Consider the following 14,476-nt stretch of genomic DNA (forward strand, 5'->3'; position numbering starts at 1 on the left):
CTTTTGGGAGGGGCAGAAAACAGTTTTCAACCAGCGATTGAGTGCTGAGACTCTGCTGTAGAGCTCGTCACTCCCCCTAACTGGGAGGGGGCCAGAGACAATTACTCGATGCCGACACATCTTTCTAGCTGATTTACACGCTGAAGCTATGTTGCACTTGGTGACCTCTGACTGTTTCATCCTAACATCGTTGGTGCCGACGTGGATAACAATATCTCTATACTCTCTACACTCGCCAGTTTTAGCTTTAGCCAGCACCATCTTTAGATTAGCCTTAACGTCGGTAGCCCTGCCCCCTGGTAAACAGTGTATGATCGCTGGGTGATTCGTTTTAAGTCTAATACTGCGGGTAATGGAGTCGCCAATGACTAGGGTTTTCAATTTGTCAGAGCTAATGGTGGGAGCCTTCGACGTCTCAGACCCCGTAACGGGAGGAGTAGAGACAAGAGAAGACTCAGACTCAGACTCCGACTCGCTACATAATGGGGAAAACCGGTTGAAAGTTTCTGTCAGCTGAATGAGCGACATCGGTTGAGCATTCCAACAGTATTTCCCTCCAGAAGCCATGAGAAAGTTGTCCGGCTGCGGGGACTGTGCGGGGGGATTTATACTAACGTTACTATCTGTACTTACTGGTGGCACAGACGCTGTTTCTTCCTTTCCTACACTGAAATTACCCTTGCCTAACGATTGCGTCTGAAGCTGGGCTTGTAGCACAGCTATTCTCGCCGTAAGGCGATCGTTCTCCTGTATATTATGAGTACAGCGACTGCAATTAGAAGACATCATGTTAATGTTACTACTTAGCTTCGGCTGTTGAAGATGTTGACGAACCATGTCCAGATAAAGCGACGGAGTAAAAAAGTTGAATGAGGGAAAAAAGTTGCGATGGAAAAAAGGAAAATAAAGTAAAGTTGGCAGCAAAAACGCACAGGAAAATGACTCTTCTGTCTCGGGACATTCACTCCTTGGAGGAGAGCGCGCTTTTTCCCAGAATCACCCAGAATGACCAATGGGTCAGAAGTTTACATACACTCAATTAGTATTTGGTAGCATTGCCTTTAAATTGTTTAACTTGGGTCAAACATTTCAGGTAGCCTTCCACAAGCTTCCCACAATAAGTTGGGTGAATTTTGGCCCATTCCTCCTGACAGAGCTGGTGTAACTGAGTCAGGTTTGTAGGCCTCCTTGCTCGCACATGCTTTTTTAGTTCTGCCCACACATTTTCTATGGGATTGAGGTCAGGGCTATGTGATGGCCACTCCAATACCTTGACTTTGTTGTCCTTAAGCCATTTTGCCACAACTTTGGAAGTATGCTTGGGGTCATTGTCCATTTGGAAGACCCATTTGCGACCAAGCTTTAATTTCCTGACTGATGTCTTGAAATGTTGCTTCAATATATCCACATAATTTTCCTTCCTCATGATGCCATCTATTTTGTGAAGTGCACCAGTCCCTCCTGCAGCAAAGCACCCCCACAGCATGATGCTGCCACCCCCGTGCTTCACGGGTGGGATGGTGTACTTCGGCTTGCAAGCAACCCCCTTTTTCCTCCAAACATAACGATGGTCATTATGGCCAAATAGTTCTATTTTTGTTTCATCAGACCAGAGGACATTTCTCCAAAAAGTACGATCTTTGTCCCCATGTACAGTTGCAAACTGTAGTCTGGCTTTTTTATGGCGGTTTTGGAGCAATGGCTTCTTCTTTGCTGAGCGGCCTTTCAGGTTATGTCGATATAGGACTTGTTTTACTGTGGAGACTTTTATACCTGTTTCCTCCAGCATCTTCACAAGGTCCTTTGCTGTTGTTCTGGGATTGATTTGCACTTTTCACACCAAAGTACGTTTATCTCTAGGAGACAGAACGCGTCTCCTTCCTGAGCTGTATGACGGCTGCGTGGTCCCATGGTGTTTATACTTGCATATTATTGTTTGTACAGATGAACGTGGTACCTTCAGCCGTTTGGAAATTGCTCCCAAGGATGAACCAGACTTGTGGAGGTCTACAAATTTTTTTTCTGAGGTCTTGGCTGATTTCTTTTCATTTTCCCATGATGTCAAGCAAAGAGACACTGAGTTTGAAGGTAGGCCTTGAAATACATCCACAGGTTCACCTCCAATTGACTTAAATGATGTCAATTAGCTTATCAGAAGCTTCTAAAGCCATGACATCATTTTCTGGAATTTTCCAAGCTGTTTAAAGGCACAGTCAACTTAGTGTATGTAAACTTCTGACCCACTGGAATTGTGATACAGTGAATTATAAGTGAAATAATCTGTCTGTAAACAATTGTTGGAAATATTACTTGTGTCATGCAGAAAGTAGATGTCCTAACCGACTTGCCAAAACTATAGTTTGTTAACAAGAAATGTGTGGAGTGGTTGAAAAATGAGTTTTAATGACTCCAACCTAAGTGTATGTAAACTTCCGAATTCAACTATATGCAATCTTTATTTTATTTTACCAGACTGCGCCTCCGTTCTTTATTTGAGTTAATGATGGCGCGAATTTTGGATATTGGGATTGTCGTCATTTTCGAGAGGGATGTAGGCGCTTGCAAAAGCCATATCCTCAGCATTTACGTTTTTACATGTATTTCAATAGTGAATGAAAATGGCTACTTTATTTGGAAATAGGCAATATTTTCTTACATTAAATGCTTATTATTCCCACATAATGTTGATAACAGTAAATTAATAAGTTGATGCATTAGGCTAAAGCGTAGGCTGCTGATGAAAATAAATGTTGGCAAACATTTCATTTGATCCACATGGTTGGGAATTTATTTTGGAGTAATTTGATAATTACGTTAGATTATCATGGAATGGACACGTGACAATTACCATTACACATGGTGAGAGAAGGTGCTATATCGGCCTCGAGGTCGGATGATGGAAATGCGAGGAAGAAATAACCCAACCAAAACGCCTGGCCCTAATTGTCACAAACGAGACTCCCGCTGTTCCTCCTGCTCACCACCAGAGGGAACCCTCTCCTGAGTATTAAACCCCTGAACTTCATTTCCCACATACCTGGCTCTGATTACCGTTGCACCTGACTCCCATCAGTAGACTATTTAGGTGCTCTCTAACTCTCTCTCTTTGCGAAGTCTTGTTAGCCCTGGTGATCATTTCTGAGCGTTTTCGCCTGTGTCTGTCTGCCCGTGGATTTACTCTGGACTGTTTTTCCCTCCTTGATTCTTTGCTGTCTGCCTTGGACTATATTCTTTACTGGACTGATTGTTGTAGCTTGCTGCCTGCCCTGACCTTATGCCTGTACCTGGATTACGAGTTGCCTTATCCCTACTGTTGTGTCTGCTGGCGATTGACCCTGTTTGTACGACCAAGATTGTAATAAAACTGCAAATGGATCCTCACTCTCCTGGAGCGTCATTACAGAAGACTTCGCCGACACACGATCCAGCAGCTCTGGTTCAGATGTCCACGGAGATCTCCACTCAAGCTAACCAACTCGCCATTCATCAACAGCAGCTAACCCATTTAACTACAGTAACAGAGGAACTCGTCAGGACGCTACAGAGGTTGCCGGTGTCGCTAACGAACCCAGCCCCTCCTCAACCGAACGCGAGTGTGGGCGCTTCTCCACCACCGTCACTCACAGTTAACCCACGTCTGGCTCTCCCTGATAAGTTCGACGGCAACCCAACTAAAAGTAAGGGATTTCTACTGCAATGTTCATTATTCATTGATCAACAACCAGCGATGTATGTCACCGATGCCAGCAAGATTTCCTTGGTATGCTCACTCCTCACTGACAAGGCGTTAGAGTGGGTGACGGCGGTTTGGAGAGAGGATGGCACTGCTTTCCCATCGTTTGGTACCTTTCTTCAACGCTTCCGGGAAATATTTGAACACCCGGAGGGAGGTATGAGAGCTGATGACCGACTACTTGCGTTGAGCCAGGGCAGGAATACCGCAGCAGAATATGCTTTGACATTTCGCACTCTAGCAGCTCAAACCGACTGGGTGAAGAGCACACTTAAACTGCTCTTTCGCAAGGGACTCAGCTTGGAGTTGCAATCCGAACTGGCCTGCCGAGATGAAGGGAGATCGCTGAATCAATTCATCGAACTAACCATTCAGATTGACAATCTGATTCGTTCACGTCGTCCACTCAGAACGGAACCCACCAGCACACAATACCCGGTCACTCTGTCTCAAACTGAACCCATGCAGCTCGGATATACTCACCTGACTCCGGAAGAACGAGAACGCCGCATACGTCAACATCTCTGCCTCTATTGTGGTCAACCGGGCCATCTGAGGGCGTTTTGCCCCACAAGACCACCTCCTCGTAATCCCTCTTCGGTGAGTCCTTGTGTTCAAGCACATCACTCCAGTTCTTGCATCAAAGTACCTATAGTATTATCTCTAGAGGGCAATCATATATCCACATCAGCTCTATTAGACTCAGGAGCAGCCGGGAACTTTATGTCTCACGAGTTTGCCCAACAACAACAACTCCCATTAATCTCCTGTAACTCTCAATTGGCAGTGGAGGCGCTAGATGGACGGCCTCTCGGCGATGGGAGGGTCCTGCACACCACCGTGGACCTTCAACTACAGACCGGTACCCTTCACACTGAGGTAATTCGTTTCTACGTCATCTCATCACCTCATAACCCGGTTATTCTTGGACTCCCCTGGCTACGTCAACATAATCCCCTCATCTCATGGAGGGAGGGTCGTATCATCGAATGGGACCCGTCATGTCACTCCAACTGCTTAACTGGCAGCCCTTCACTCTCCATTCAGACCGTCACGCTAAAGGACGAGCCGGTCCTTTTCCCCACTCTTCCCATTGAATACTCTGACCTCATCGAAGCTTTTAGCAAGACCAAGGCGATGGAACTCCCTCCCCACCGATCAAGCGACTGTTCCATCGAACTATTACCAGGCACAACACCACCTAAGGGCCGAATCTTCCCCCTATCACAACCCGAATCAGAAGCCATGAACAACTACATCGAGGAGGAACTTTCGAAGGGGTTCATTAGAACGTCGACATCACCTGCAGCCTCTGGCTTCTTCTTTGTTAAAAAAAAAGACGGTGGCCTACGCCCTTGTATCGACTACCGGGGTCTCAACGACATCACCGTCAAGTTTCGATATCCTTTACCGCTGGTACCAGCTGCCCTAGAACAACTCCGCAAAGCCAAGTACTTCTCCAAACTGGACCTCCGCAGCGCCTACAATCTCATTCGCATCCGGGACGGTGATGAATGGAAGACAGCCTTCTCTACCAGCACTGGGCACTATGAGTATTTGGTTATGCCTTTCGGGCTGTCCAATAGTCTGTCCGTATTTCAGTCGTTTATCAATGACGTCTTTCGGGACATGCTTAATCGTTGGGTAATTGTTTACATCGATGACATTCTCGTCTATTCCAACACCTATGAGGAACACGTGCAACACGTGAGAACAGTATTACAACGACTCATTGATCACCAATTATACGCCAAAGCAGAGAAGTGCGAATTTCACCAGACTTCCACGTCTTTCTTGGGCTACATCATCAACCAGGAGGGAGTCGCCATGGACGAGAAGAAGGTCAAGGCCGTTCTAGACTGGCCACTGCCAGTAACCTTAAAGGAGTTACAACGCTTCTTGGGATTTGCTAACTTCTACCGACGCTTCATCAGGAATTTCAGCTCGGTAGCCTCTCCCTTAACCTCTATGACTAAGAGAAATGCACCACACCTCACCTGGTCAACTACAGCACAGGAGGCTTTCGCAGAACTCAAGTCACGTTTCACATCTGCCCCCATCCTCCACCACCCTAATCCTGAAATCCCGTTTACAGTTGAGGTGGACGCTTCTAATACGGGCATTGGAGCCATCCTCTCACAGCGGCACGGATCCCCACTCAAGCTCTATCCGTGCGCCTATTACTCCCGCAAACTTAGTCCAGCCGAACAGAACTACGACGTCGGTAACCGAGAACTGTTGGCCATGAAAGCAGCTATGGAGGAGTGGCGTCATTGGCTGGAGGGAGCTAAACACCCGTTTGTGATTCTAACTGACCACAAGAATCTGGAATACTTGCGATCTGCCAAGAGACTGAATCCCAGACAAGCGATGTGGGCTCTCTTCTTTACACGATTTGACTTCACCGTTACCTATCGTCCCGGTTCAAAGAACACCAAAGCAGACGCATTGTCACGCCAACACGACGGTGTAGTTCCCACTGAATCCAAGGAAACCCTGCTTCCTGAGTCATTAATCGTGGCCCCTATTCAGTGGGACATCATGACAGAGCTCACCCAGGCCAATTCACAAAAGACCCCTCCTCCCGAATGCCCCCCTAACAAAACTTTTGTACCTCAAGATCTCTGTCAGAAAGTGCTACAGCAAGTTCACTCCGTACTCAGCTCCGGTCATCCTGGAATCGCTGCCACTGTTCACCTGCTTCAGAACAGCTTTTGGTGGCCAACCTTGCGGGCAGACACAATAAAATTCATTAACGAATGCACCACCTGTAACACAAGCAAACATCTCAGACAACTACCATCGGGCCTACTGCAACCACTGCCAGTTCCCCACCGACCATGGTCCCATCTTGCCATAGACTTTATTACCGATCTTCCCAAGTCCAATGGGAACACCACAATACTCACTGTCATAGATCGCTTCTCCAAGGCCTGCCGGTTGATTCCACTTCCCAAACTGCCTACTGCATTGGAAACAGCCGAACTCATGTGCAACCTTGTGTTTCGCTTCTATGGCCTGCCTGAGGACATCGTGTCGGACCGGGGGCCCCAATTCACATCCAGAGTATGGTCAGCATTCTTCCAACAACTCAACATCAACATTAGCCTCACGTCAGGATATCACCCACAATCTAATGGTCAGACAGAACGCCTCAATCAGGAAATCACCCGGTTTCTCAGAGCCTACTGTCATCAGAACCAAGCAGACTGGAGTCGATTCCTCATGTGGGCGGAGTATGCACAGAACTCACTCCAGAAACCCTCCACCGGTCTAACTCCATTCCAATGTGTAATGGGCTTCCAACCTCCCCTATTTCCATGGTCAGGGGAACCCACCGAGGTACCCTCTGTCAACGACTGGCTCCAGAGAAGCGAGGACATCTGGAGTCAGGCTCACACCCACCTGCTACGTGCTGTCAGGAGACAGAAGTTGCAGGCCAATCGTCACCGTCGCCCCAATCCCGAATATACTCCAGGTCAATGGGTCTGGCTATCCACTCGAGACCTACGCCTCAGACTTCCTTGCAAGAAACTCAGTCCCAGGTATGTAGGTCCCTTCCAAATTGTTAAACAGATTACACCAGTTTCCTTCCGTTTGGCATTACCCTCTAATTATCGTATCTCTCCCACTTTTCATGTATCACTTCTCAAACCCGCTGGTGGTCCGAGAGCGGAGGAGGAGGAGCAGACCAGTGATCAGGGCCCCCCACCCATCTTGGTGGACGGCGAGGAGGCATATCAGGTTCGAGATCTACTCGATTCCAGACGCCGGGGCAGGCTCCTCCAATATCTGGTGGATTGGGAGGGGTACGGACCGGAAGAGCGATCCTGGGTTAATACAGAGGACATACTCGACCCCGCACTCATGACTGAGTTCCATAGGACGCACCCGGAGAAACCGGCCCCCCGACCTCGAGGAAGACCCCGGCGTCGTTCGCCTCTTCGCGTCAGGAGCCGCTCGCAGGGGGGGGGGCTCTGTCACAAACGAGACTCCCGCTGTTCCTCCTGCTCACCACCAGAGGGAACCCTCTCCTGAGTATTAAACCCCTGAACTTCATTTCCCACATACCTGGCTCTGATTACCGTTGCACCTGACTCCCATCAGTAGACTATTTAGGTGCTCTCTAACTCTCTCTCTTTGCGAAGTCTTGTTAGCCCTGGTGATCATTTCTGAGCGTTTTCGCCTGTGTCTGTCTGCCCGTGGATTTACTCTGGACTGTTTTTCCCTCCTTGATTCTTTGCTGTCTGCCTTGGACTATATTCTTTACTGGACTGATTGTTGTAGCTTGCTGCCTGCCCTGACCTTATGCCTGTACCTGGATTACGAGTTGCCTTATCCCTACTGTTGTGTCTGCTGGCGATTGACCCTGTTTGTACGACCAAGATTGTAATAAAACTGCAAATGGATCCTCACTCTCCTGGAGCGTCATTACACTAATCATGCTGCCTAGACGGTTGGGTTTCTTAACAACAAAACTGATGAATGCGCATTTGCGCAACTGTGGATTACTGTTCATTTGAGAAGGGCGCTTTTGCAGTTCACTTCACGGGCCATAGCCTTGTGCACTTAATCGAACTCCCTGCATATGACCAAGCGGCGCAGATTACAGTTTGATTTGAGCATGATTTGCCCGGTCACGTGGCGGGCCATAGAACAGTGCAATTTGGGCCAGCTTGATCAAATCCCCTCATCGTCGTAGAAAGTAGGAGTGGTCCTGTCTGGGAGTAAATTTAGACGTATTATAAGTTATAACCATTAGTATATTTCAGCGAAGTCAGGGGTAGACCCATAGAGATGGATAGAGGACTCATCATGGATATAACCTGTGTTAGCTTGGACATTGCCATTGAGGGCTTCCACCATGCTGCCATCATTTTAAAGAACTGGGTGGGGATTCAGTGGCGCTGCCCATGCTGTCACAGATGCTATAATGGCACAGTTATAAAGATGAATCCTCTATATATCTCTATGGGTAGGCCCGACTGGGTGGGGATAGTCGTCACCCCTTGACTCACTAGGACCCTTCATTCGGAGACTGCATCCTCACGCTTCAATCCTGGAAGTTCCTCTCGCCTGCTTCGTACATGCTCTCCATCCCACTTATGATACCAATGTAGAGAAGTCGAGGGCTATTCCTAACCGGGGCGAACCAGAGGATGTTTTTTCGACATCATTGATATACACAGAGAAGACTGCCAGAGGTCCAGACAACAGGCCCTCCGATTTGACCACTGTTGTGTTGTCGGCAAACTTAATGATGGTGTTGAAATTGAGTTGATTTCAGTTTATTTAGCCCTAACATTTTTAACATGTGCCGCATACCCCTCTTCCTCCCATATAGATTTTTAGCTAGCGGTGACTAAAGTTAGCTGATGTTTGTAATGGCTGTTTAATGAAAACTGAACCATGGATTACATTTTCTCCCAGCCTATAGACTACTTTCAGGGTGAGGAACCATCTAACATTAATCTGTAAACTACTGTTCTTCCCCTTTAATTTAGTGAAACCTCATGTGGAAATATTAGCTTAGTGCCGCAATTTAAGGCTAAATGTATTTCAAACCTAAACAGGCATCAGTAATAATGCCTTTTTAAATAACAAGTACTTTTTCACAACAGGTCGTTTTTAGTGAAATAGCTGTTATATTATGTAGAATAGAAAAATAGAAATACAAGGAAACATCTGTATCACATGGCTTTAAAGCTCAAATTCTCTCTTCTTGATTACTACCATTAATCTTTTATTTAATTCATATTTTACAACTCACAACTGGCCGTGATCGGGAGTCACATAGGGCTGCGCACAATTGGCTCAGCGTCGTCCGGGTTAGGGGAGGGTTTGGCCGGGGTAGGCCGTCATTGTAAATAAGAATTTGTTCTTAACTGACTTGCCTAGTTAAATAAAGGTAAAAAAAAAAGGCTGCTTTTGACTTACGGTCATTTTGTCTGTCCACACACACATAGGAGAGGCGTAGTCTATTCATCTACAATCTCTCTGTTCATTAAGATGTAGGTTGAGTTCTTAAAGACGTTGCATTGCATCAACTAATGGTTGCATCAGATTGCTATATCATATGGGTTGAGTTCCCCTACTCACACGTTGTGCGCATCAACCAATAGTTGCGTGCTACGTCATCGACTCTGCAGTCGGGCACCAGATAGCTATAACATATGATGTGGTTAGCTGGCAAGCGTCTGCAATGTAATCAGCCAGGAATGCCACCAGGTGGCAGCTGGACTGTACTGTGTGAAGCACTGTGAAACATTAATGAGTAGTGAAACAACTGTTCACTGCTTTCCAATTGTCAGAATCATTGAACATGTAATATCCTATTCAATAATTTATTATTCACTTAGTCGTGCCTCACTTTTTCCATTGTGTCATAACAAAACAATGAATGATCTTCACACACACACACTCTCCTCCTCTCACCACCACATTACCCATTATAACAAGGTCAAAGATCACATTCTGAAATTAAACCAATAAACGTGTTTAATCAAACCAATAATCTGCTGTCAGTTCATCCACTCATTTTCACCTGGCTGATAAACTATATTCATATCCATTCACATTCTCTCTCTCTCTCTCTCTCTCTCTCTCTCTCTCTCTCTCTCACACAGTATGTTCATCTGCCATATCCAGTAATCCTGTCTACCTTTTTTTTAATCACTTATCTGAACCATCTCTTTCTCTTTTCCTCTCTATGCAGTTTCACACACAAAAAAAAATACTTTAAAATACTACTTAAGTAGTTTTTTGGGGTATCTGTACTTTACTTTACTATTTATATTTTTTGCAACTTTTACTTTTACTTCACTACATTCCTAAAGACAATATTGTACTTTTTACTCCATACATTTTCCCTGACAACCAAAAGTACTTGATACATTTTTGAATGCATAGCAGGACAGGAAAATTGTCAAATTCAAGCACTTATCAAGAGAACACGTGGTCATTCCTACTGCCTCTTGCCTGGCGGACTCACTAAACACAAATGCATCTTTTGTAAATAATGTCTGAGTGTTGGAGTATGCCCCTGGCTATCCATACGTTTTAAAAACAATACATTTTGCCGTCTGCTTATACTTTTACTTTTACTTTTGATACTTAAGTATATTTTAGCAATTACATTTTCTTTTGATACTTAAGTATATCTAAAACCAAATACTTTTAGACTTTTACTCAAGTAGTATTTTACTGGATGACTTTCACTTTTACTTGAGTAACTTTCTATTAAGGTATCTATACTTTTACTCAAGTATGACAATTGGGTACTTTTTCCACCACTGGTCTTACCCCACCCACCTTCCCTTCCTCCCTGTTCTGTTCTTTGTTTTCTCTCTAACTGATTTTCAAAAGCATATGCAAGAGCCCCCTCTTGCTCTTTCAATATTTTCTTCCCATCTCATTCATCCAGTTTTATTTCTGTCAGCTTCAGAATCGATCGATCACATTGATCAGGTAAGTTGAACGCTTTTGATTTTATATCATGTTTATTAATTTGATAATTCATTGGTTTCTTATTCATATTTGATGATTTCTGATCACTCTGACCTCCTTCTGTCTTTCTCTCTGCCTTTGTTGTTGATCCTTTCCCCAAATCTCTCCATCCTCTCATTTTCTCTGCTGTCCAACTCTACATCTCCTCCCAATGTCCACACGTTTCGCCCCCTCCCCTCTTGGCCACACCACTTCAAAACGTTGTGACCACACTTGATTTCTTATTTTCTCATTCTGTATACCACTTCCTAATTAAGCATGACTTAATATTTCCATTGATGTTCTTGCTTCCTGTTTTTCACTATTGAGAATTGACCAAGCAAACCGTTATCTTCATCATTTAAGTTTTGTTCAAAAGTTTGTTCAAGAGTATGTGTTCAAGAGGATTCAGACTCCTGAGGATGGACATAGTCATTCCAATCCAATCCAACTTTATTTGTTTTATCAGTTGGAACAATGCACAGACACAATCAGTTGTCAGTTTTAGAAATTAATGCTGGTTTGAGTGTTGGTTCCTAATAGTTCTATGTGGGCCTGGCGACCACCACACAACTCAGCCAATGAAGCACTACAAAGATTATACTCAGAGAGAACAGATGGTGTTATATAGTCTATAGTTCTGCTTAATTACTTGAATTGAGTGGAATAGAGTGAATTGGCCATACAGTGGTTATTGACCTCTTATGTGTTTGCTGTTGTTCAGGAATGTAGAGAAGGTTAGAAGGCTTTGCAATGGTCTAAATCTGAAATTATTTAGTGTTTCTGCTTTCTTAGAAGTGCAAATTCAGCCATTTTGAATCTGCGATAGTAATGTATATGTTTAGACGGTGTTCTTTTTCCTCTCATGCACTTCTTCTGCTAGTTGCATGCGTTGTCAAATGGTGGTTCAAAATGAGGGAGGATGCAGGATAGGTGGCTCTGCCACAAGTAGTCTTTAGTTCCTGTTAACACCGGTGTATCACAGCAGCTTCTGGAGCACACCGCCATTTCCTGTGTGTGTGTGTGTCAGTGCATGCATGCGTGTGTGTGCGTGCTAGCACACCTTTGTTTTTCCGTTGCATGAAATAAATCTTAACATAATAATAAATATTATTTTAATCAATTTAAGTCCCTTTTATTGTACACATAATATAGCAAATAAGTTCTAACCTACTTTAGTGTTCTGTTTCTTGTTCTCATTCACCACCTCATATGAGTCATTTAGGCCTATGTTACATTTCCTCCCATCACCCACCATGTTAGGCTGACATTACCTTATCATCCATTTATCTCTGTCTCTCTCTCTCTCAGTCACAATGAAGGCCGATATCACCCTGGCCCTGAGCATGCTCTGTCTGGTCCTCCTGATCTTCGTCCATGAAGCCATGCCTGCCCCTAATGGAACTTTCTTCAATGACACACTAACTGAAAATACGAGCGTGAGAGATGGACTTCTGAATGATTCCAGCATCTCCACTGACCAATCCACACCTGAGAAGCATGACAGAGGAATGCATGGTGATCATTCTGTCATGACAACAGACTCCCCGAATGGTACACCCACATCCACAGGGATTCAGACATCTGCAACATCAGGTAGCCCAACCCAGCAGACTGAAAATACCACACCACCCCCACCGACAAACCCTATCTCTCTTCCCAAGACCCCCCCCACCATCTCAACCCCTCCATCCCCTAATCAACGCCCATCTGGTCAGTTAAGTACGGGGTCCATCGTGGTCGTGGTCCTAATTCCCATAATTCTTCTCCTACTGATTATCGTGCTACTCTTCTACAAGTGGAACACCCGCCACTCAGGCCAGGACAGCTCCGCACCTCGGCTGTTATTGGGCATCAGAGAGCGCATGAGGGGCGGTGTTAGAAGCCTGGAGGATGGGCTGGGCCTCCGCCTCTGGCCTGGGAAGACAGTGGTGGAGGAAGAGGGGGAGGAGGAGGGGAAGGGCGGAGATGGAGAGGCTGCTGTCGGAGTGAGAGGGGGACAGAGGGATGAGGATGAAGGAGATTCCTCAGACGACTACTCCAGTTTAGATGGGATTGACCTCAGCGAGAGAGCCAAGAACTTAGAGGATGAGGAGAAAAAGGAGGAGGTGGCGGTGAAGAGGAAGAGTGGGAGCGAGGGAGGCCAGGATGACATGAAAGGAGAGAGGACTGATGGAAGGAAGGAGGGTGGTGAAGAAGAGCGAACAGGGGAAATCCCCGGTGAGGAAAAAAGCGAGGGGGAGACTTGTGACCTCACAGCACTCTAAGGGAAGAGGGAGGAAGGGGTTAAACTGGTGATGGGGAGGGTGGGATGAAATAGCAAGAGAAGTGTTAAAGATGTTAATTGTGACACAATTCACTCTTACTATTGGAGTATATTCTTTCATATAAGCGTGTCAATGTTAATTTCAGCCAAATATAGTTTTTTGGTAATCCCTGTTACATTTGTGTTTTAAATAAACTGACGGACCCCCTAATAGATTCCTGCTTATAATTTATATTACAGATGCGGCCAAATATATTGGCGCCTTTTACACGTTTCACTATTTATTCTAAAATAACTGTGTTCACGTTTGACTTACAACTGCACCTGACCCAAAATAAATAAAATAACTGATATTGAAATTTGTCACTTCAAAGTCGAAAATGTCCTGGACTAATTTATTCTAAATTAAAATTAATTTGGTTGGAGGCAAGTGATTCTTGTTTATGTGTAATTTATCTAACCTGTGGTAAGTTGCAGGTGCCAACTGGGTAAAAATATCCATTCAATCAGTTTAGTAAAGAGAAAACAGAACATTCTGCTCCATTGACCCCCATTGAAAAAGTGCAAGGGCGCGAATATACAAAACAATATTACAAAACATTAAGAACACCTGCTCTTTCCACAACAGACTGACCAGGTGAAAGCTATGATCCCATATTGATGTCACTTGTTAAATCCACTTCAATTAGTGTAGATGAAGGGGAGGCGACAGGTTAAATAATACTTTTTAAGCCTTGAGACAATTGAGACATGGATTGTGTATGTGTGGCATTCAGAGGGTGAATGGGTAAGACAAAATATTTAAGTGCCTTTGAACAGGGCATGGTAGTAGGTGACAGATGCATCGGTTTGTGTCAAGAACTGCAACACTGCTGGGTTTTTCACGCTCAACAATTTCCCGTGTCTATCAAGAATGGACCTCCACCGAATGGACATTCAGCCAGCTTGGCACAATTGTGGGAAGCATTGGAGTCGACATGGGCCAGCATCCC

The 14,476-nt window shown here is 45.1% G+C and overlaps 1 protein-coding gene across 1 annotated transcript; it reads left to right on the plus strand.

Annotated features, from left to right (window-relative positions):
• Positions 1–11,077: 11,077 nt before the first annotated feature.
• On the plus strand, positions 11,078–13,699 carry LOC311112246 (uncharacterized protein). Its single transcript, XM_084155292.1, has 2 exons — positions 11,078–11,200; positions 12,530–13,699. The coding sequence occupies exon 2, from the start codon at positions 12,535–12,537 to the stop codon at positions 13,483–13,485; it is 951 nt and encodes a 316-aa protein (XP_084011418.1). The 5' UTR covers positions 11,078–11,200; positions 12,530–12,534; the 3' UTR covers positions 13,486–13,699.
• The last annotated feature ends 777 nt before the right edge of the window (positions 13,700–14,476 follow it).

Source organism: Coregonus lavaretus (genome assembly GCF_964263955.1).
Source record: "Coregonus lavaretus genome assembly, chromosome: 38".
Classification (NCBI taxonomy): domain Eukaryota; kingdom Metazoa; phylum Chordata; class Actinopteri; order Salmoniformes; family Salmonidae; genus Coregonus; species Coregonus lavaretus.

Excerpts from the sequence above, each read along its gene's own strand:
- LOC311112246 (XM_084155292.1), top strand. The coding sequence starts at position 12,535 with ATGAAGGCCGATATCACCCTGGCCCTGAGCATGCTCTGTCTGGTCCTC.